Source organism: Silurus aristotelis (genome assembly GCF_946808225.1).
Source record: "Silurus aristotelis genome assembly, chromosome: 17".
In the NCBI taxonomy this organism is placed as follows: Eukaryota; Metazoa; Chordata; class Actinopteri; order Siluriformes; family Siluridae; genus Silurus; species Silurus aristotelis.
Window position 1 is genome coordinate 10,532,122 of NC_139590.1, and position 21,105 is coordinate 10,553,226.

Here is a 21,105-nt window from a genome sequence, read left to right on the forward strand (position 1 = left end):
CTGGGTACCCCCTCAATTTGAGCACTGGCTTAGAGGATATGAAAATAAGACTTAGGCAAGCAAGGCTCAAAATGCAACTGCGTGTAAAAGAGAAGTGGTATCTTAATGGTTCTCAACGTTAGCTGAATAAAAGGTTTTAAGTTCTCAGCCCTGAGCAAGGCCCTTAACACTCAACTGCTCATTTTTGTTTTATAAATAATAGTAATCTGCTCTCGATAAGTTCACCTGCCAGTTGCCATAGATGTGAAATGTAAAAATGCAAAAGTCTGCAAACAATTTAAAGCACATGTTCTAATTAGCAGAGGTGGAAATGAACGGATTACATTTACTCCCATTACTAGGTATTACTAGTTTTTTGTGTACTTCTACTTTTAGAAGTAGGTTTTAAAAATGTAGCACACCCAGCTAAACGGGGAAATGCCATAAAATCAAAAGTTGTTTAATGTGTGCGCTGTGTCTAAATTCTGAATCTGCATTTGCAATTTCTTTCATTATCATAAATGGCATTATAACAGGAGATTTTGTTTTGCTGCGATTTTTGTTATTGCATTTAAAGGTGTAAAGGTGTTCCTTAAGTTAAAAACAACTAGTTTGAGATTTATATCTCCTTGTCCTTGTTGAACTTTAGAAAACCCCACCCCTGCTGTTAAAAAAAAACCTCGGTAAATTACTCTTTCCGTCTCTGCTAATTAACAGTGAGACAGAATGATTTTTCAAGACAGACTGTGGATGGTGAAGCAGCTAAAGTGGAGAAATGACACTTCCAGTCGAGAGTAAAAGCTTTATTTTTTATTTTATACTAGCTGTTTACAACAAAGATCTGATTTCATATGGCCATGTGCTTGGTGCTGGGGTTTCTTAGAAAAGAACGAAATGAATATTGTGTGAACTATTGAGAGCAATAAGCCTTTTACATTCACAATGTAAACGTTGCCCAACAGCAAGCATTCCCTTTGCACAAGAAGAATATATCGCATTCAAGACAGCATTCCTTACGAACATGATTTTCTATATACATAATGCAATGCACCACATAGTGTTAAACCATTGAAATATCCTGTAAAACACAATATACTCAAGTACCTTTATATTATAAATGGTAAAGTGTTAATGGACAATAGGTAACAATTTAGGATGGTAGTAAGATACAGTATATACAGAAACTTGGCAGGCCATCTATCCAGCAACAGACACAACAGTAGGTCCAGTGGTCCTGACACTATTGTTGGAATAAAGAGTCCTGAATAAATCCTAAATACAAGCATTCTCATGAACTGTAGTACACTTATTATAATACTCAGCAATACTGTGACTTTTTAGAAATGGATAGCAGTGCTAATCCAGTCACTCAAGCAAACCAAAAAACAAAACATCATATCTACTCAAAAGAACATTGACGTGTTGAAACTCTGTATTAAGAAAGTGGATCTGGTTCTCTTCCATTAAACTAAATATGTTTCACCCCGATTAGCACACACAGTCAATCCATCTGGAATAACAAATCTACATAACTAGTAGCAAGAATTATTTTCAAAAACGTAACACAACTGAACAACTCCTGAGTTATTGTAAACTGTCAACTACATTGCTTTTTGAAAGTTGGAATGCGCTATTCAACTGTAGGTAAAATCTCGACTAAACCCCTGTGTAGAGTTTAAGCTTGGCGAGGTTGAAAATCCACTTTGCGTGTGTGTTTGCGTGTCTCTTAGTTTAAACAGAGACTGGCTTGCTGTGTGTGTGTGCCTAGAAAACAAGTTTCTGACAGCTGCATTACTGGACTTCGGCTCTTCCCTGTGTGGGTCATTCAGGTTGACGGGAGCTGGAGCCCCAGGAGAAGAGGCTCGTCAGCCGATAACTGGAGTCTCTCCTTGCTGGGTCGGGGAGTGTGAGTGTCTCCGGCGCTGATTTCTTTCTTGGTCTGTCTTTGGGAACAGAGAGGAAGTCCGGGGCTTCTGTGGAAAGAGGGGTGGACGGGGCACTGGATGGTCCGCTGTGGGCGCAGGATGGCAGGGGTGTCTCGCTGATGGAGATGGCTGGAGGAAATGTGCCTAGCTTCTTATTGGTGGCTTCTTGTGTGGTGCGCTCAAACTCTCTCACCTCCTCCATTGTCATGTCTTTAAGTGGAGAGACAGAAAGTTCTCTGAGTCATACATTTTTTTATGCAGAGTATCTGTCATAGGTATATTTAAATAAAAGTGGAACAAAATGTGGTAATTAAGGCAGAAGCAGCGGTGAGAAAGAAAACGTGAGAACTCTGGGAAATTAACATTTTCTGGTTCCTGCAGTAGCAGGATTTTCTGTATGGAATGTTTGTGTACAGTACAGTTTTTCATCTTCTATGCCACTCAAATGCAATTACACAAGATTCCTGGGCAAATTATTGCTTTACTTAAGTCCTAAGGATTTTAACACCAATCGTAATGTGTACTACTTCTGGGTTTATATGAAATAAGTCATATTTTGCAAGAGATATGTTAATGAAAACGAAAATAATTAAAAAAGAAACTGAAATAAGCATATCCAATCATTCAAAGCTTATGAAGAATAGAAAACCTTTTAAATGAATTACACATGAATACATTTCAAAGGAAGATAATGAGATTTTTGTTCCATAAACTATGCTTTAATATATTCAGTAATTTTTTTTTTTAATGATCCTTTCTGGTTTAATCAAGAAAGCACAAGTATTGCAAGCCCACACACAGATCTATGAATCATATATATGGTCTAAGCACTGAAAGTGACGGCAGTGATCACACGATTGATCACACCATGTGACATCAAAGCCAAAGTTAAATGTCAATTAGGCTACATCACATGTCCCCTCCGGCTGAAATACTGACAACCAGCAGGTGCTCAGATGTACTGCTACTGTAAGAACTTTGTTGCATTAGTTATGGAGAAACATGCAAAGTTGCCAGACAACTAAAAAAACAGTGGTATATTAAGTCTTTAAGAAATGTAAGCAGAAGGAGGGATGCAGTCAATATTCATAGCAAGTGTTAATACACATGCAGGCAATCTCAGAATGGAATAATTCATTAAAAATGAGAGTCAAATAGGAGGAAACATGGAAACAGGAAAGTAATGCTTAGATTTAACAAGCTAAAGGCATGACTGCAGACTTCTTCACTAGAGAACAAACAGGAGGGTATTAGTTGCAAATTAAGCAATATCTAAATGAAGAACAGAACACAATCATGAAACAAACCAATGACAGAACAGGGCAGATACAAGACAAGGAAAAATCACAATAATTAGAAGCTTATCTTGTTAATAGGTTTTGTGTTTATGTTTTTTTTTACTTTACTTTATGTTTTTTACTAAATTCTTGTAAACAGGAGCCAGGTTTTAAATAAGTAACCAGAATTGTTCAGGGCCACCACATGAACAGAATTAACTATAAAAACTCTCAGAACCAAAACAATTTATGGTTGAATTGCATCAGTACCATCATACACATACAGCACATCTTTACCTGGGCATTGAGACCATGTTGATGCCCTTTGAGTCTTAATAATCATACAAATGAGCAACCTGAGATGTGTTATCCAAGAAAATGCAGAATAAATAATTGTCCCTCTACGTACCAATCCATTCATCCACCCAGGCAAAGGCCTGTCTGTGACCCAGTAACAACACGTCCCTTATCACCTTGAGAGAGAGAGAGAGAGAGAGAGAGAGAGAGAGAGAGAGAGAGAGAGAGAGAGAGAGAGAGAGAGAGAGAGACACAGAGAGAGAAGGACTGGTTAAAAAGACAGTCTTTATTAATTACCTACTCATTAACAGTCATGATTAATATGCTGTGTTCATATTTCTGTATAATTAATAAAAGCAGCTGGAAAACATGGAGAAAATGGATCTAAGTGGTGCTGAGAGAGGTTTTGTGGGGTAAGTGCTCGGTTGAAGTTAGTGTAAAAAGCACATTAGATAGGAAAAGAGGGAAAGACCTTGTGAACAAACTGCTCCACACGTGTCTGCAGGCCCCACACCTCGAACTTCACCGTCACCAGCTTATAGGAGCACATGAGGGGGTCCTGAGTGTCTCTCCAGCCCTCCTGCAGCAATCCCCGTGCTGTCTTCTCTGACTTGAAATAGCGCAGGTCCTGAGGAAGAACATTTAAACATTGGGACCGTATCTACAATGGTCCCCTGTCACAAGTCCCATTCATGTCTTCTGCATAATTTGCTGTATTTTTGGAAGCGTGTTAAAATCAATTATTGAAATTGTTTATGATGCAAAATATATGAAATACATTTTCCACATGACAGGAGGCAGAACTACACAACTTTTTTCAGAAAATACTTTTGCTGAGGTTTTTTTTTTTTCAAATAGTGCCACAGATTTCAACTGGACTGTAATCAGAGCTTTAACTAGGTCATTGAAAGATGTACACGCTGTCTGATTTACAGGCAGCACAATGTTATTAACGTTTTTTGTCAAGAATCACTGAACTGAAACCTTTTTGCTGAGCACAAGCGCTTTTGTTGTACAGCATGATGTTGCAATCACTGTACATTACTGTAGGCATGGCATTTCTGTTATAGGCAGTATGACATTTCTGCCACACATAATTTAAAAAAACAACAACCTGTACCATAGTCTTATGTGACATTTTGGGATATATAGTGTTAACAGAATTAGCTTCAGGTCCTCTTATTTATTTGATATCCATGTGCAAAACTGCCAGTGCACTTTGAGTGTCAGTTTTTGAAATTCAACTAGATACCTAGCTAATGCTGTATACTGGACATTCCAGGAATATTCCAGTCTATGCATATATTCGTAGATACTGACATTTATAAAAATGTATGCATGGCTTTGTGCCATTTATAGTTGATGACAGTACATTGAAACAATGGCGTACTCTACAAACAGTACTACAGTACTACGAATGTTTTTGTGGATTAAAATTATATTATGTTGGGGACCTAAACTTAAACCATACAAATAATAAACAAAAATTGACAATACCTGCATTTAAGAGGTGTATTTTTTGTACTTAATTCAGAAAATAAGCCTGTTGTTACAAAAGTTGTCATTGTTTTCACTACTAACACCATTATAAACCATTAGTTGGTGGTAACTATTACACAACAGGTTCCATTACACTGTGTGTGTGTGTGTGTGTGTGTGTGTGTGTGTGTGTGTGTGTGTGTGTGTGTGTGTGTGTGTGTGTGTGTGTGTGTGTGTGAGTGACATTAAATCTTTTTCCTCAATCCAAAGAAACCAATTCAGAAATGTACTGGAGTCTTTCATTAAAACAGGTACAATTTCCATCATAATCATTATCATTATATTAATCATAAATTCATTACAAAATTCATTAAAAGGGGTTTCTATTGCTGTTTTTAACAGAGATTATAATAATTAACGGGTAATGAAGACTTAATGAAGTACTGAGTACTTATACAGGCACCATATATCAGCCTTGCATGATTTTATTTCTAATTTCTAATACAATACCGTTCATCAGTGTTGGGAATATCAGTTTCAGTGCTTAGTAATAAACATACAACAGAAAACAGAGGCTTACATTTCACTCAGTTATGAGATTTGAAGAAACTTCTGCATAATTTAGCAAAACACTATATATTACAGAGGGCGTTCACACAACATACATACCGCCTCGTAATACGTCTGCTTTGCCTCAGTCACTGATCTATAAATAGTGTTTTGTGGAAGGTGTTTAAAGGAAGCTCACACCGAGTGGCACAACAGGAGGTTCATCTTTATCCTAATGTCACAGGCTGCCACTAATTTTAAGTTAACAATTTGCATGTTAGAGAGGAAGGATGACTTCTGAATAGGGGAGGAGATCTTGTTGCCTTCCCGATTGGCATTTGAATTGTCTGAGAAACAATTACTGTAATTGCTGGGGCAACTTGAAGATAAGCCCAATGAAATATCCTTCCAAAGGAGATGAAAAGGAACGTTTACATGATGATAAATGACGGGTGTGGGTACGTCGAGGAAATACATGGAGTGGGTGCATCAGAGCAACTTCCAGGCCTCAGTAAACAAAATATAAAAATAAATTTAATTTATTAATAAAATCAGGAAAAAGGGTCAATGAGAGGTTATACTTATATAAACAAGTTAGTGATTAGCCTTTTCAGTGTTCTGAACAATTTTCTTTTAATCTCTCATTTATAGGTTCTCATTTATAGGCAATCTGAGATCATTCAGTGCAGCTGAAATGCATGCCGTTGTACAGCTGAAACCAATTTTGACAGTACTGTAGCAATGTGCTTGAAAAAAAAACAAGTCAAACCTTGAAATCATATTTAGACTTGTAAAAGTTTTGTGTAATGGCATCTGCCTTTTTAAAAAAGATGATAGTTAATTAGTAAATCAATTCAAGTTTCAAAGCACTGCAACACCAGTGCTTAAAAACAAAACGGCACTTTTGAATATCACTTTTTGATACTTTAATGATGTGATTCAAAAAATTAAGCTAAAACAACCACACACTCCCACACACACACACACACACACACACACACACACACACACACACACACACACACACACACACACATAAATATATATATATATATATATATATATATATATATATATATATATATATATATATATATATATATATATATATATATATATATATATACCTACATTGAGTGACCAAAAAATAAAAAAAAAATTATAAATTGAAAGTTAAAAAGGGGGAGATTAAGCGTTTCTCCTGGCACAGTAATAGCTGGGTGTGTTTGTCAGTGAGATGTAATAGAGTGTGTCAGGGTAAAACGAAGATTACTTCATCTTCAGATTATACAAACGCAGACTGCCATTTCTAACCAAGTCTAATAATATATCAGTGCTCATTAGTTTTGGCTGGCCGTGTTGTCATTCTGCAGCTGACGACGAGAGGGTGTTTGTGAGAGGAAAAGAGAGAGAGAGAGAGAGAGAGAGAGAGAGAGAGAGAGAGAGAGAGAGAGAGAGAGAGAGAGAGAGAGAGAGAAAGAAAGTAAGAACAGTTCTACCAACGGGATGCAATTGCTGGTTTTACCTGAACAGCCCAGGAGTTGTGATGAAGCAAGGTCAAAGGTGGAAAGCTGTTATTGTGTGTGTGTGTGTGTGTGTGTGTGTGTGTGTGTGTGTGTGTGTGTGTTTGTGTGTGTGTGGGTGTGTGAGACAGACCCAAACGCCTTCCACCCAACACAGGCTGAAATGAAGGCAGCACGTGCCCTAATCCATTACAGAGAAAAAAACAGGCTCTCATTAATTTATGCCATGCAGTGTCAGCATGTGTGGCCTTGTATAGATCTTTGTTCATACCTTAACATTGTGCATTTGTTAGTACTCACAGTAATTAAGACGTAGTACTTACACGAACACATGCATTTCCAAACATAACTATGGTAGTTTTATCTGACTTTATACACAGCACTGCTGAACTTTTAAATATGAATGATTCAGATTTGTATTTGATTTCAATTTAATATCTATGGAAGGAATATTGGGTGTTAGTGCTTATGGACAGAGTGTTCTGCCATGGGGGAGTTGCGAGGACAAAGTATTTGTGTGCTCTGATATTTCTCTGTCACATCGACTTTTTTCAGAAAATCTTGATAAAGAAAATGAATAAAAAAAATGATTAAAAAAAAAAATGATAAAGGGCTGACTTTTTACAGTTGCTATAATAAGTGAGAACAAAAACTACAGGAACATTTCTCATGGATGCTTGCTTAAATGAAATGGAACTCTAAATGGCTAAAATGCATGAGGAGTTGTTGGTATAAAAAAATAAAATAAAATAAATATATATTTGTTCGCAAAGCACCTGGGTGTAAGGAATAAAAAAAACTTCTCACCATCACATCATGGATTTTTTTCCCCCTAGAAACATTACTATTAGTATTTATGGACATAATTTTTTTCTTACCTCAGATTCTTTGTAGTAGCGCTCTGGGATTTCATCATATGCAATGTCAACAAAACACACCTCTGTGTCCTCAACTTTGGGCTCTTCAAAGATCTGGATTAGAAAGACAAGTGTAAATGTGAGGATGGAAAACAGGCAATGCTACCCACTGTTTAAAAAAATCTTATTTCTGAAACTTGTGATTCCATGTCATTAGATCACTTACAGTGTCTTTCATTCATACCTTTAAGACATGAAAAACAAAAACACCACAAAATTTGATGTCCTTCCTTCCCAGACACTCTCAGTTGTTTGAACATCCCCAGTTATTATTATTTAAATTTTATTGATGTGTATCAGGAATAGTCTATATGTCTAGCATTAGACAATAAGTCTATATTTGACATATTACTAAATCATCTTTTTGGTATAAAGCCTTTAACAATGATCTTTGACCCAAAGCAGTGTGTGTGCAGACATAAACTCTTCTACAAATGGTGATTAATGAAGGTCAATTTAGTCATCTCTCTTAATCATGGTAGAATTTCTGGAATAAGAAATTAATATTTTTTTCTAAGAACATAAAATTTTACAGAAACAACCCATTTGACCAATGACACAGTCTGTGCTGTAATGCCACCTCACACTGGTAGTTAAGACTTTCTAGCTTGCTGCCTGTCTGACATACTACTCATCTGTTATACTAGTCTTGTAATTAATAAGTCTTGTAATTGTCTGGGTGCTAAATTATACACTATCATGTCAAAAATACTATAATTTCACATTTTTTCTCCAGATGCATATCCACATTGTTTGCTCACTGACAAGGAACTTGAGGATCCTAATACGTTTTTAAAAAAATAATCACACTTTATCACAGTTTCTTGTGTGCCTTTATGCTTGATGTAATGTCATAAGTACTCATGTCATAGGCTGCAAGTAAGAATGTAAAGTCTCCCCTGTTACCAGAAGTTCAGGATAAATGAGTGCCTGATCACCTTCTCATGACCTTTAACCCATTGGAATGACCAACTAGAAGTTAAAGTCAGGAGACATAAAGAAGAAATACAAAAAATAATATCCTGAATAAAACGTTATTAAATACTTCCAAGTATTAAATCCTTAACTTAGTTTAATATCCTATACTTTTATTGACATAAAATTTTTTTAAATCTATAAATAATCTTAATAATCTTATTGTATAAAAAAATCTACTAAAATTAGTTGAATGTGCTTAGAAATAAGTTACTTAATAAAGACCAGTTAACTTTATTAGACAAACTAATGAGTCAAGAATTTGCTCAACTTAGAGTATTTTCTATTTTGACCAGAAGGAGGAGCTCTGGATTTCTCTATAAGAAACTGAACTTGTGAGTATCAGAAGCTGACCGTTGTGTAAAATTGAGCCCTCGCATGTTGCTGTTGCTCACAGTAAGACTCCAGAGTGTTCTAAGCCTCATAAAGACTTTACTGGTTTCAGAGCACGCTTCTGTATCAAAACATTCAGTGAGCGCTCTGCTCTTGCTTTTGAACAGCAGGCGTCAACAATATGTGAGGCTCTGGAGACTGGAGACCAGTACAGCAAGTGACTGGAATGACAATCATACTGGAATCAGACAGGATTCAAAAGGCAAAAATAAATGTGAAAAATGAATTATAAATAAAAAGACAGATCATACAGAGAAGAGAACAAAAGTGTAATATAAGAAACAGGCGCTATACTGACTCACTTGTAGCACTATACAGTCAATAATCTGCCGCATTTCAAAGGAGGACGGTCAGCTGTAAAGACAGCAAGTATAGTGACGGCATTATGAGCTGCGATGGAATGGACAGATGCCTACAGCCTACAATGGAATAAAATCTTGGATCTTCGAAGTGTCTTCAGCACTCAAACAGATAAAAAAAACATTTCATTTAGTGTCCGCCAACTATAGAAATTTAGCAAATACACAGAGGCTTGTGTTAACTGCCACAGGTGCAGCCTGACTAAATTCAGATCAAAAGTGTTACCAGAAATCGGTGTTTGTTGACAAGCATGAGAGCATGTGCTCTGCTGCAGCTTGTCCTCTGCAAACTTATCTGCAGGAACAATAAATATTATGTTTGTTTATGCCTTAGATATCACACATCAGTCCACACACTTTGATACTGGACATTGTATGCTGATGTTTTTTCTTTGTTTGAGTGCTGAAGACATTTTGAGAACTCACGTTTCTATTTTTCCACTGTAGGCTATAGTCATCTGTCCATTCCATTACAGCTTATAATGCTGTCATGATACTTGTCTTTACAGCTACCTGTCCTTCCTTAAAGTAGCTTTATAGTACTCAGGAATATTGAAACATATTGGTGGCAGCTCAAGTGGTAGCTCAGTGGTAAGGATACTGGACTTCTGATTGAACGGTTGTGTGTTGGGTCCTGTAGGTTTCTTGAGCAAGTCCCTAAACCATCAACCTATCAGATGTATCGATGAGATAATTAAGGGTATCTGCCAAATGCCATAAATGTAAATGTCCTCTTTAAAAAGACATTTTTGGATCACTATTAAATATAAGTTAGTGTAAATTATATTTTAGTGCCCACACTTTCATTGAGAATTGTGATGCATAAGACTGCATGGACCTACAGCACATAGTGATGACAGCAATGAGCATCATGCATTATGTGGTCCGTCTGCCTCAAACACAGGACACACATTTTATAAATGCTCCTTCAGCAAAACCACCAGAATAGTAGCTGACACCCATCGCCCCACCCATAAACTCTTTATCTCTCTGCCAGGATCTGGCAGAACATATAGAGTGTCCAAGCCAACTTTACCAGATTCCTGAACAGCTTCCTTCCACAAGCTGTCAGGACCTGAAAAGATAAACTGCATCCCACCCACCTTTCCTAGAATTAATGGGCACGACCCCATCATGCCCTTCCCTCGACAACCTGTCTTCATATTATGTTCTGTTTCAACAGAATGCCATAGACACATACACCCTGGAATGTATGTTTACCCATAATGCACTGCTTACCTACACCAGGATTACCTGTCATACAGCTACAGAACTAGAATAAATAAATGTCTAACAATCAGGAACGTAGATTGCTGCTAGTTGTAATGATAAGCAGTAGTTATCACACACCAGTCCACTTGCTAACAGTACATAGTATATGCTCACATGGTTACAACAGACTCCTAAAATGTGTAAATATATATATTTATACATTGAGCACTGTCTTTTTTTTCCTCTAATTTCGCACGTTGTCAGGTGTGTTCACTGTTATCTATTTCTGTAACATTATACCAACACCTTAAAGAATGCTATTTTATTCTACATGAATGTGACTAGAATGACAACAAAGCTCTCTAACAGATAATTTCTAACCAAAATAAACACTAAGCTTGAAGTAAGAATACGTCTATGATGGTACACAAATCCATCGCACGGTGCCATGAAAACACGCAGACATACATTTAGCATAGACAATTCACCCATTAGCATATTACGGGAATGTGGAGAGAGAGCGAAGGAAACCCAAACAAACACAGCGAAGATGTGCTCAAAGTGGTGCAAAAAATAAAAATCATCCAGGCAGCAGCACTTGTGAGGATAATGACCTGACTGCCTTGTCCCATCAACCAAACTGTAAACAGCATTGTTCTACCTCGAGGTCTGCTGAAGGTTTTTTCCACCATTCTGTGTAAATTTAAGTCTGTTGTGCATGAAAATCCCAGGACATTGGCGGTTAAAATAGTGCAAAAAGCCAAGTAATACAATAATACAAAAGCCAAGCCAGCACTATCTGGCACTATTACAATCTTCTCCATTTTAATGTATGTTCGTTAACATTAAGGTAGTAGTACTTTAAGGTAACTGAAATTAAGGGATGTGATAACTTTCCTAGATGTTAAGGATCTGCTGTACTGATAGAAAGGTTGGGGGTTTAAGCTGCAGTATCGCCAAGCTGCCTTTCTTGGGGCCCTTGAGCAAGGCCCTTAACCCCCTGTGCTCCAATGGTGCTGTATCATGGTTGACCCTGCACTCTGACCCCAGCTTCCTAACATCACTGCACCATTCTTTCTTAGCTTTTAATAAAAGCTCTTGACCAGTATCTGCATTTTATGGAGCATTCTGTTACTGCCATATGATTGGCTGATTATTTGATAATTGCAGTAAAATGAGCACAGGTACAGGTAATCATGTTGGGTATGGAATGTGAAGCTATATAAACAAAAGAGTTTTGTATACTTCTGCACAAAAAATTGTTGTCAAACGTTAAATGTTTCCAATGTTTTGTCAAAACAGATGAGAGAAAAGGGATGAAATCAGCAGAGGTGGGTGTTCAGTGGCCATATTTCTTAGACGCATTCTCTTTTCTTGTCATTAGTCATAAAACCTGTGCGCCAAACTCCCCATGCCTTATCATCTCCTTCAAGTGTCATTGTTCACACATTCTCCTTGTGCATCATTTGTCAGGCATCGTTCTTAACGCAGCATCATTCAAGTATCAAATCTCATTACTTTAAGCATCAAACGGCACTTGTCAAGCCTGGCGTATTGCAACTGAGCGTTGTGTCAAGACTTAATAAATATTGTGACTTACCCTGTGATTCATTATTTCATTGAGCTTATGCTCAGTATAACAATGTTACTGTGCTTTATATTTGAAAATGCGTGCCTTAAAATAGATTGGGAACACAATTATTTTTTACTGACAAGGCACAAGGATAAGCTAATATTATCACCATAGGGGCAGAATTGAATCAGAAAGTATATGCGGGGAACAACTGTGTGCACAGAAAACCTAAAAAGCCATGCCAAGGCAGCTTATAAGGTGAATACATTACTGCCTCAGACTAGCCAAAGCTCTAAAAATAGAATACTGAATAATTCTATGGGTTCTGTGCCTTGTTATATCTCATTTCAAAACTTTGATATATTCCATAGTGCATAAGCAAACAGAATCGGAATAAAAAGTAAAACGAATAGCAATAGACTGTTAAGCATCAACATTTCAAGAGTTAACGTTTTGAATACATATCTCTGAGCATTGTAGAGAAAGCACCAGTGGTTTCTTTACAATCCACATAGCCTAATGAATTCACAGAGCACAGAAAATAGTAAAAGCAAACACTTGTGTTAAGTGACTAGTCAGTGAAAAGGTTGCCAGACCCAGAGCAAGTTTTGCAATAGCATATTTATTCATTCATCAATCATGTTTACACACACACACAACACACACAAATCACATATATCCCAGGTACTTACTCACATTGTCATTGCTTCCGTTGTTGTCTTCATATTTTGTCTCTATATGAATGGAAAACTTTGGCAAGAAAGAACACTACAAGGGGGAAAAAAATTCATTAATATTATATACACACACGCACAGGCACACGCACACGCACGCACACGCACACACACGCACACACACACACACACACACACACACACACACACATATGTATATATATATATATATATATATATATATATATATATATATATATATATATATATATATATATATATATATATATATATATATATATATAATCACATCATATTCCCATCTACATTGTCACAGTTGCCCCTGAATGTCATGTGCTCTGAAACATATTTAGCTAAAATTAGCCTATGCCTGTACCTTAATTATATGCTGCTTATCCTAATTCTGTATATTTACCATGATTGTATTATTGATTGTATTATTCAGCATTCAGCTGACTAGTTACATTTATCATTAATCAGTATATAATAAAGGGTTCAAAAATAATAACCATGCTTTATGACTATAAGTCAGGAAGTAGAGCAAATTATTGAGATGATTATATAAAAATATGATTAAATTAGGGGATTTTTAGAAGAATCTGAAAATTTTAATAGAAGAAAAGCACATGAAGAAAGTGTGCATGGCCAGCAGGAATTGGTAAGCAAAAATGTACATATTAAAATTATAGAATTATGTTGCAATTAATCAGCCAAATTATATTATAAATCAACAAAATAATTAGTGTGTTTAATATCAAGCACTACTGCTGGTTTTATGCACAATAATAATATCAACTAAGGACCATCAATGAGCAGGTAGTGAGCTGGTCTTAATAATAAATAAATAAATTAAATAATTAGATTGTTTTTTTACTCCAACTGATTAATGTAATGCTGTTTACAACACAATGCAGCTCTATAGCCAGTCTCATAATCGGCAAACAAAAACCAATGGTAAGCAAATTTCCCAAGTGAACGGCAGGTGGAAGCTTGAGAAGAGCCAGTACTTAAAAGAGGAACCCACGCTCTACTGGGTGACAATAGAGCATAGGAATATTATATAAGTGTTTGAACTATGTTTAAAAAGAGACAGTTATCCAGAGGAAAGAAAAAAAAATCACCTAGCATCCAAAACCTCTATTGTTGTTTTGTTGACCTTTTGCTGCATGGCTGTGCAAGGAGGAACGAACTTGGGCATAGATAGATTTTTTTAACAGCCTACTGACACCAAGCACACATCCCATTCAACACAAACCTGGTTTTCAACACAACGGTAATCATGAGAGATTGTGCGGAGTAAATGTTCTGTCACTGTGTGTCTGCAACAGAAGAAATCTCTCTCTATAAAAAGGTATGACGTGTAGGAGAAATGAACTTTGTCAAATACATTTTTTTATAGGTCTGTATTTTTTCAGTTGCTACTTAAGTATATTCAAAACCAAGTAGTAACATGAGTAGTTTTGCTTTAAAAGGAGTAATATTTGAGCAGGATATTTGTACTTTTATGAAAGTACAAGTATGAGGTACTTTGTACACCACTGTTAGTTTGACATATAATTCTTTTCAACCATGAAATGTGAGGTGCCACCAATTTGGAACCCAGTGTCTAAGAGGAAGGGTTTAATTGAAACATTTCTCTATGGCAATATTCACAGCTGCAAAGTTTTGAACATCTTTAAATGGTTAAATTCACTGAGCGTATAAATGCCATATGGCATAGCTAGAAGGCTTCTTTTACTGCTGAGAAATCCAGAAAAAAACGCAATCTTTCAGGCTGCAGTAAATCCCAAAAAAAAAAAAAAAAAAAAAAAAAAAAAAAAAAAAAAAAACCCACTTCCAGCACAACTCAGGCTGCCCAGATATTGTCAGAGTCTTAGATCTGGTTAAGTTCGCCTCAATTGCTTTTAAACAAACTGCCTCGCTACACTCGCACAGAAGCACACTTTGGAATGGCTACATTTTACCAGCCTGGTGTGTGACAGCCGGCTGTAATGATGAGCTATTTTCCAGCTTGTTGGATTTACACTCCTGTTCTCAACCCCTTCTTTTTCTCATTCCTTACTCCTCCTTCTCCTTCCTACATGGCCCAATGCTGCTGAAGTCTCTCAAGATTCAACAATACTTTGATTAGGTTAACTCTAGTTTCGGCAATTACTATAGAGATAGAAGATACTAATAGGGTTAGATGGAAAGGGAGCGAGAATTGCATGGCAGGGGAAGTGAGCAACAGCACCTATTTACAATAGTGAAATGTGCTCACACTTTACACCTTTGTCAATTGCACACACTGCACAACTTAAAAAACATACTACTAATACTAAAAAACATAGTAAAACATTACTTCTGTCTGAAAATTCTGACAAACAGAAAACTGAAAAGTAAAACCAAATGATAAAAAAATAAAGGCATGTTGCCTATTGCCATGGTGCAGTAATTCTGCTTCCATTATCTGTGTGTTTTTGCATCCTGACCATTTGGACATGCAAATCTGTGGAAAACTTGTGGAAAATGCCACTGGTCAGGTGTTTCAGTTAAAGTATAGACAATGGGGAAGTCTCCTAGCAAAACTGCACCTAACATGTATAGCCTGGAATAGAATTCCAATTGGTTAATGTTAATGTTTTATGTAAATATAATATATCAAACCATGAACATTTCAGTTCTATAATTTACAATAATAAGTCAAATAGACTTTGTGAGATATAATTGTGTTTTCTCAGGGTTGATATATAAAAGTTCAAAAGTTCAAATTCGACTAAGAAGACAAAATCTTTTTTTTTTTTTTTTTTGCAAATGTCTTATTTTTTGGAGTTTAAATTCAACAGATAGCATATGCTGTCTTGTAATCCAACTTTTTACCAATAAGTCTAAATAGACAGACCACACAAAATATCTGAGCAGTTTATAGAAAAAGGAAAAATTGCATAATGAAGATTACAGAGTGACAGAGTAAACACATTCACCTTTTTGATATTGTATTTACTAAAAGTTTCTCTAAGCTTTTGATCATGGTTATGGTTAAGGCAAGTGACAAGCAAATATAATGAGATACCGTTTCTACGGACTATTAAGCGCATATAAAGAGTTTCATTGGTTCACCTGAACCCGTTCGGCAATTTCATTGGTCTAATGTTATGGGGCTCAGTTTTTTGGCATGAAGCTTGTGAAACCGGGAAAAACCCAGGAAAAATTCATTAATTAGCCGCTTCGTTGTTTAAGCCGCGGGGTTCAAAGCGTGGGAAAAAAGTAGCGGCTTATAGTCCGGAAAATACGGTATTTAGAATGTTTATAGTATAGATTATACTGTGGCAACAAACAGTGAATTTGCTTAAGCAGATTTTCCTCCTTCTGCTTCCAAAGATACAATGAAGACAAACAGCCTCCTCATCAACAGAGTATAAACCATCTTTATTTATTATTGATTATAATAAATCTAAGCAAAGCAGGTTAGTTAGGTAAAAGGGTTGTTAAGGTTATAGTGTGCTTTGTTTGAACAGGATTTCATACATTATTTGATTTTATGACATTTCTTAAGAATTAAATAATTGGATTCATTTGGAATGCCAATCTCTCACAGATTTGGCCTTGATACCAAAAATTTGTCAGTGACAGAAAAATATATTTGTACTGACTTTGCTGTAACCGATGGAATCTGCACATTGTAAAAAAATAAAAATAAATCTTTAGTCATTGAAATGAGATCGTCATCTTAAAACACATTATGGCTCACTGGCATGATTTGCTCCAATGCTGCGCCAATGCTCATCGTAAAAAAAACAGCAAAACACGGACTGTTTAGAGTTATGCAAAATTAATGGGGCAGCAATGGTAATAAGGTTGTGGCGAAACATAAGAATCATTCAGTTTAGGTATTCCTTATTTCCTGTACACACCTCGGATCTCACTGATTGATGAAGTAAAGAGAAATGTTCTCACAGGTATCACAGGTCTATCTCTAGAGAATCTTTATTATTCAACCCGACATGATGAGGACATCTTATCACACAGTCTCTTATAGGATTTGTCCAAGAACCTATGGGGATCATCTTGCACAATGTGTGAAGAAAAAAAAAAAGACCTCTGTGACCACAGGCAGACTGGAAAAAAAGAGACAAAAATCCTGGCAGTAATTATTTCAAATTAATTCTTCAGATCCGTGGATTTGTATTGTAAGGCTAAGTGAGTTATGAGACTGAAGGAAAGCAGAACGCAGAAGGGAATAAATCTGCTGGTGCATGCTGCCAATTCTGGGATCACATGAAGACTGTACATCACATTGATTTGAAGTGCCTACACACTATCTCAGCTTAGTGCTGATGCAGACTCTCCTGGCTAGATGACAGACGCGTAGGCACATCAGCACCAAAATCAGCTGGCACCCATGCAGCCCGGGCGTTAGTCTGCAATTCTTTTCTGTGTACAAGGAAAGCATGAAGTATTTTTGCATTACCCAAAAGACTTGACAAACAGATTATTTTTCTAAATCCCCAGCAGATGATAAAATAAAAGTAATGGTTTCATTGTGTTCTATGTGAGAAGAATTGACAAAAATAGTAGTAAATTATAATATTTTCCAATCTATTCTAATCTAATAGCGGCTAATTTAGACAAAGCAAAAGAAAAATGGTTTAACTTTTAAAACAAATACTTGGTTTATGAGACCAAAAATCTACAATTGGGTGCTAAATAGTAGAGGTTGACTCTAAAAACTCCGGTCCGTTGTGATTACATGTGCAGCCTCGAGGCGAATCACTGACTGTTTTTACACGTGAGACTGCGCGCTGCACGGAGTGCTATATCAATGAAAATATTCATATTTATTTATTTTTTTTTATATATAAATATGAATATTTTCATTCATATAGCACTCCGTGCAGCGCGCAGTCTCACGTGTAAAAACAGTCAGTGATTCGTCTCTAGAGGCTGCACATGTAATCAAATCGGACCAGAGTTTTTGCTGATAGCCAATAGTTCCTGCAATCAACTATCGGTGCAGATTATTTACATATATAGCTTAAGATCTCACTAAAGATATGACAAAAATCTAACCTTTATTAAAAAATTTTTTTTTTATTTTGCATAAAAAATACATTAAAAAATTATGCATTTATTGGCCACTCTATTAGGTACACTTGGCCATCATATTTATTCATGAAATTATCCAATCTGTCAATCATGTCTGCAAAAGCATCATACAAGTAGATGCAGATACAATTGAAGAGTCATAAGAGCCAAAAGCCATGTTCTTCTCAAACATAATATCAGCCTGGTGGTATGGGATTTGGTGCTGCAGATTGGCTAAATTAAGTATTTTGCAAATTTTTGCAAAAATTTCATTTTACCTACATGAAAAACGGGTCAGAGTAGAATGGCCTGCAGATGGCGGGGAAGACTTTGGTAACTCTAAGAACCACATTTTACAACCATGTTAGACATACAAGCAAATCAGAATGCACAAGGTAGGAGCTTTGATGCATATAAGCTCTGTCACGGTACTGTTTCGGCCTGATTATTTGCATTGCATTGCTGCAAAGTGATTGGGTGTTTAGATAATTGCATGAATGTGCAGGTTTTCCCAATAAAGCTGTGTATATAATGTTAAAAGGCATATTGTTTTTCACTTTTGTTACCAAGCTTTGCCTAGAATGCTACTAATTCTGGCGCTAACTGTAGGTCAGGAATATTCCCTTGGACTACAATTACCATCAGTCACCACACCATAATGTTTTTGTCACATGCCACTAATCAATCACAACATTTCTTTGTCACTCTTGATTAACACATTAAGAGTCTCTCACAACTTACTTTGTCTTATGATTGTCCCCCTATGTTTATGGTTGTGCTTAAGTTATCTCGTTCATTGATCTGGTTGGTTACCAGAACTAGCATCTGATTTGCCTTTCTTACATTACAATGTAGCTAACAGACTTATACCAGCATTCTGGAAGGGCATACATTCTAAAAGTGATTTAGCTTTATGGTAATTAAAGGCCGTGGCAAATTTGTACTATTTATTCAATCTGGATAATGCATTTTCTAAATTTTGTAAATGTTTTTTGTTTTGTTTTTGAAAAACCACTAATATGCTAATTGCAACTAGCTTCACAGTCTCTGTTTAAATCTGCTAACATTGTACTTAGTTTAAATTTGTTCTAGAACCGTCCAGAGTTCTTCTTTTCTAAATTCATCGCCTGTTTGCAGAAAAATCTATTGTCTCTCAGTTGGCAGCATGTCCACCCTGTCCTCCATTACTCACCGGATCACTTCTCCTTTCATGCTGATACATAATGCTGATTATGTTAATGTTATTACCTTGAACAGTGGTCCAGTGCAGCCAAATTACACCACAGTGCTTTTAGCCTGGCTTAAATGTGCATCTCAATTTAACTGCCCTTCCACAGAGATTTCACATTCTTCATGCGAACGTTACAAAAGGACAGGCAGATGGTCATTTTTCATACAAAATAGATGCATATACATTTTGAAGAATTATGTTTGTTCAGGTATTACTTTTACAGGAGCAAAATGATCAGAAATAGAAATGAAAATGCACCTGGGCATTAACAAAAAGGGTTTCTAAAAAAGTCAATATCTGCCTGCAAGAGGACTGCACATATCGAGAAAGATAGTGAGGGAGGCGAGAGCCTCAGAGATCCAAGAATTGTGCATGTTAGCAACCAAAGATTGATTTGGTTCTAGATAGTTTTGAACACACTCCATGTATATTCAAATACATAGAAAAAGAGGGCAATAATTCTGATCAAATTAATGTATTGTTTAAGAAAATTTCAGAATTAGTATGGCACACACACAGGTCCCCTGGTGGTCTAGTGGTTAGGATGCAGCGCTCCCACCGCTGCGACCCGGGTTCGATTCCCGGTCAGGGAACCATCCCCAGCCACTCTTAGTGCCGGTCCCAAGCCCGGATAAATTGGGGAGGGTTGCGTTAGGAAGGGCATCCAGCGTAAAACATGTGCCAAATCAAACGTGCGGAGGATCCGCTGTGGCGACCCCTAACGGGAGAAGCCGAAAAGAAATCCAGTATGGCACACACACACACACACACACACATTGCAGCTCAAAATGGAGAGACATTTTCCCTCCAGCAAAATGAGCTAAGCAGTCAAGGAACTGAGCACCAGGATCCTACTCCAACAAACTCATTAACACAACAGGCCTTTGAGCAGGCAGCAGCCACTGCCTTCGACTTGACGAGAGAAAAAAAATGAGAAACTACATTATCTACAACAGCTGTCCGGCTCAAGGTCTCACACTAACTACTAATGGATAGTAACCAAGTATAAGAAAGAAATGGTACTCACTGTGTATTCTGAATTGTGCAGGCAGATGGGACACAGAGGAGTGAGAAAAAAAAGGGAGAGAGAGAAACGGAGAGGTGTGAAAATCATGTGTAAAGCAAATGAATGGATTTCACACACTGTTCATGCAAAATCCAAAAGAATGAACAAAGATATTGATTTTTTTTCTTGCACTCAGTTTCTGCTTATCATTCACATCTGATCATTGTTTTATGTGTTCCTTTCATGTTGCTTAATATTCTAAAACACAATACAAATAATTAAAAATGGCCATGATATAAAAGAAAATCATACATTGCACGTTACTCATTAATAATCAGTCATTCCTACAATGTAGTAACTTTTGTGTGCACGGTTCATCTTATACAATACAATAGGCTCATTGCAAAAACACCTCTGGGTTCTACTAAGTACTACTCCTGCATGTCTGATTCATTACACTAGTAGTGATTTTTCACTCTGTGTCTGTAAAGACTCCAGGAGATGAACATCAGTAATGTTGATCAGATATTGCCAAGCCTCTAGCAAACTGAAGTAAGGGTTTAGAATCTTAGCTCTTTCATAAATACACAACAATAAAAGAAAGAAAGAAAGTATCTATCTATCTATCTATCTATCTATCTATCTATCTAT

The 21,105-nt window shown here is 36.5% G+C and overlaps 1 protein-coding gene across 1 annotated transcript in view; it reads right to left on the reverse strand.

Moving 5' to 3' along the window:
* Positions 1–767: 767 nt before the first annotated feature.
* pitpnc1a (phosphatidylinositol transfer protein cytoplasmic 1a) overlaps positions 768–21,105 on the reverse strand; it is a 73,015-nt gene continuing 52,677 nt past the window's right edge. Inside the window, exons 5-10 of the mRNA XM_083566695.1 lie at positions 20,476–20,483; positions 13,155–13,226; positions 7,908–8,000; positions 3,951–4,106; positions 3,591–3,654; positions 768–2,114 (exon numbers count right to left, since the gene is read on the reverse strand). Of these exons, the coding sequence (XP_083422821.1) occupies positions 1,801–2,114; positions 3,591–3,654; positions 3,951–4,106; positions 7,908–8,000; positions 13,155–13,226; positions 20,476–20,483 (707 nt within the window). The 3' untranslated portion in view covers positions 768–1,800. The remainder of the gene's footprint in view (positions 2,115–3,590; positions 3,655–3,950; positions 4,107–7,907; positions 8,001–13,154; positions 13,227–20,475; positions 20,484–21,105) is intronic.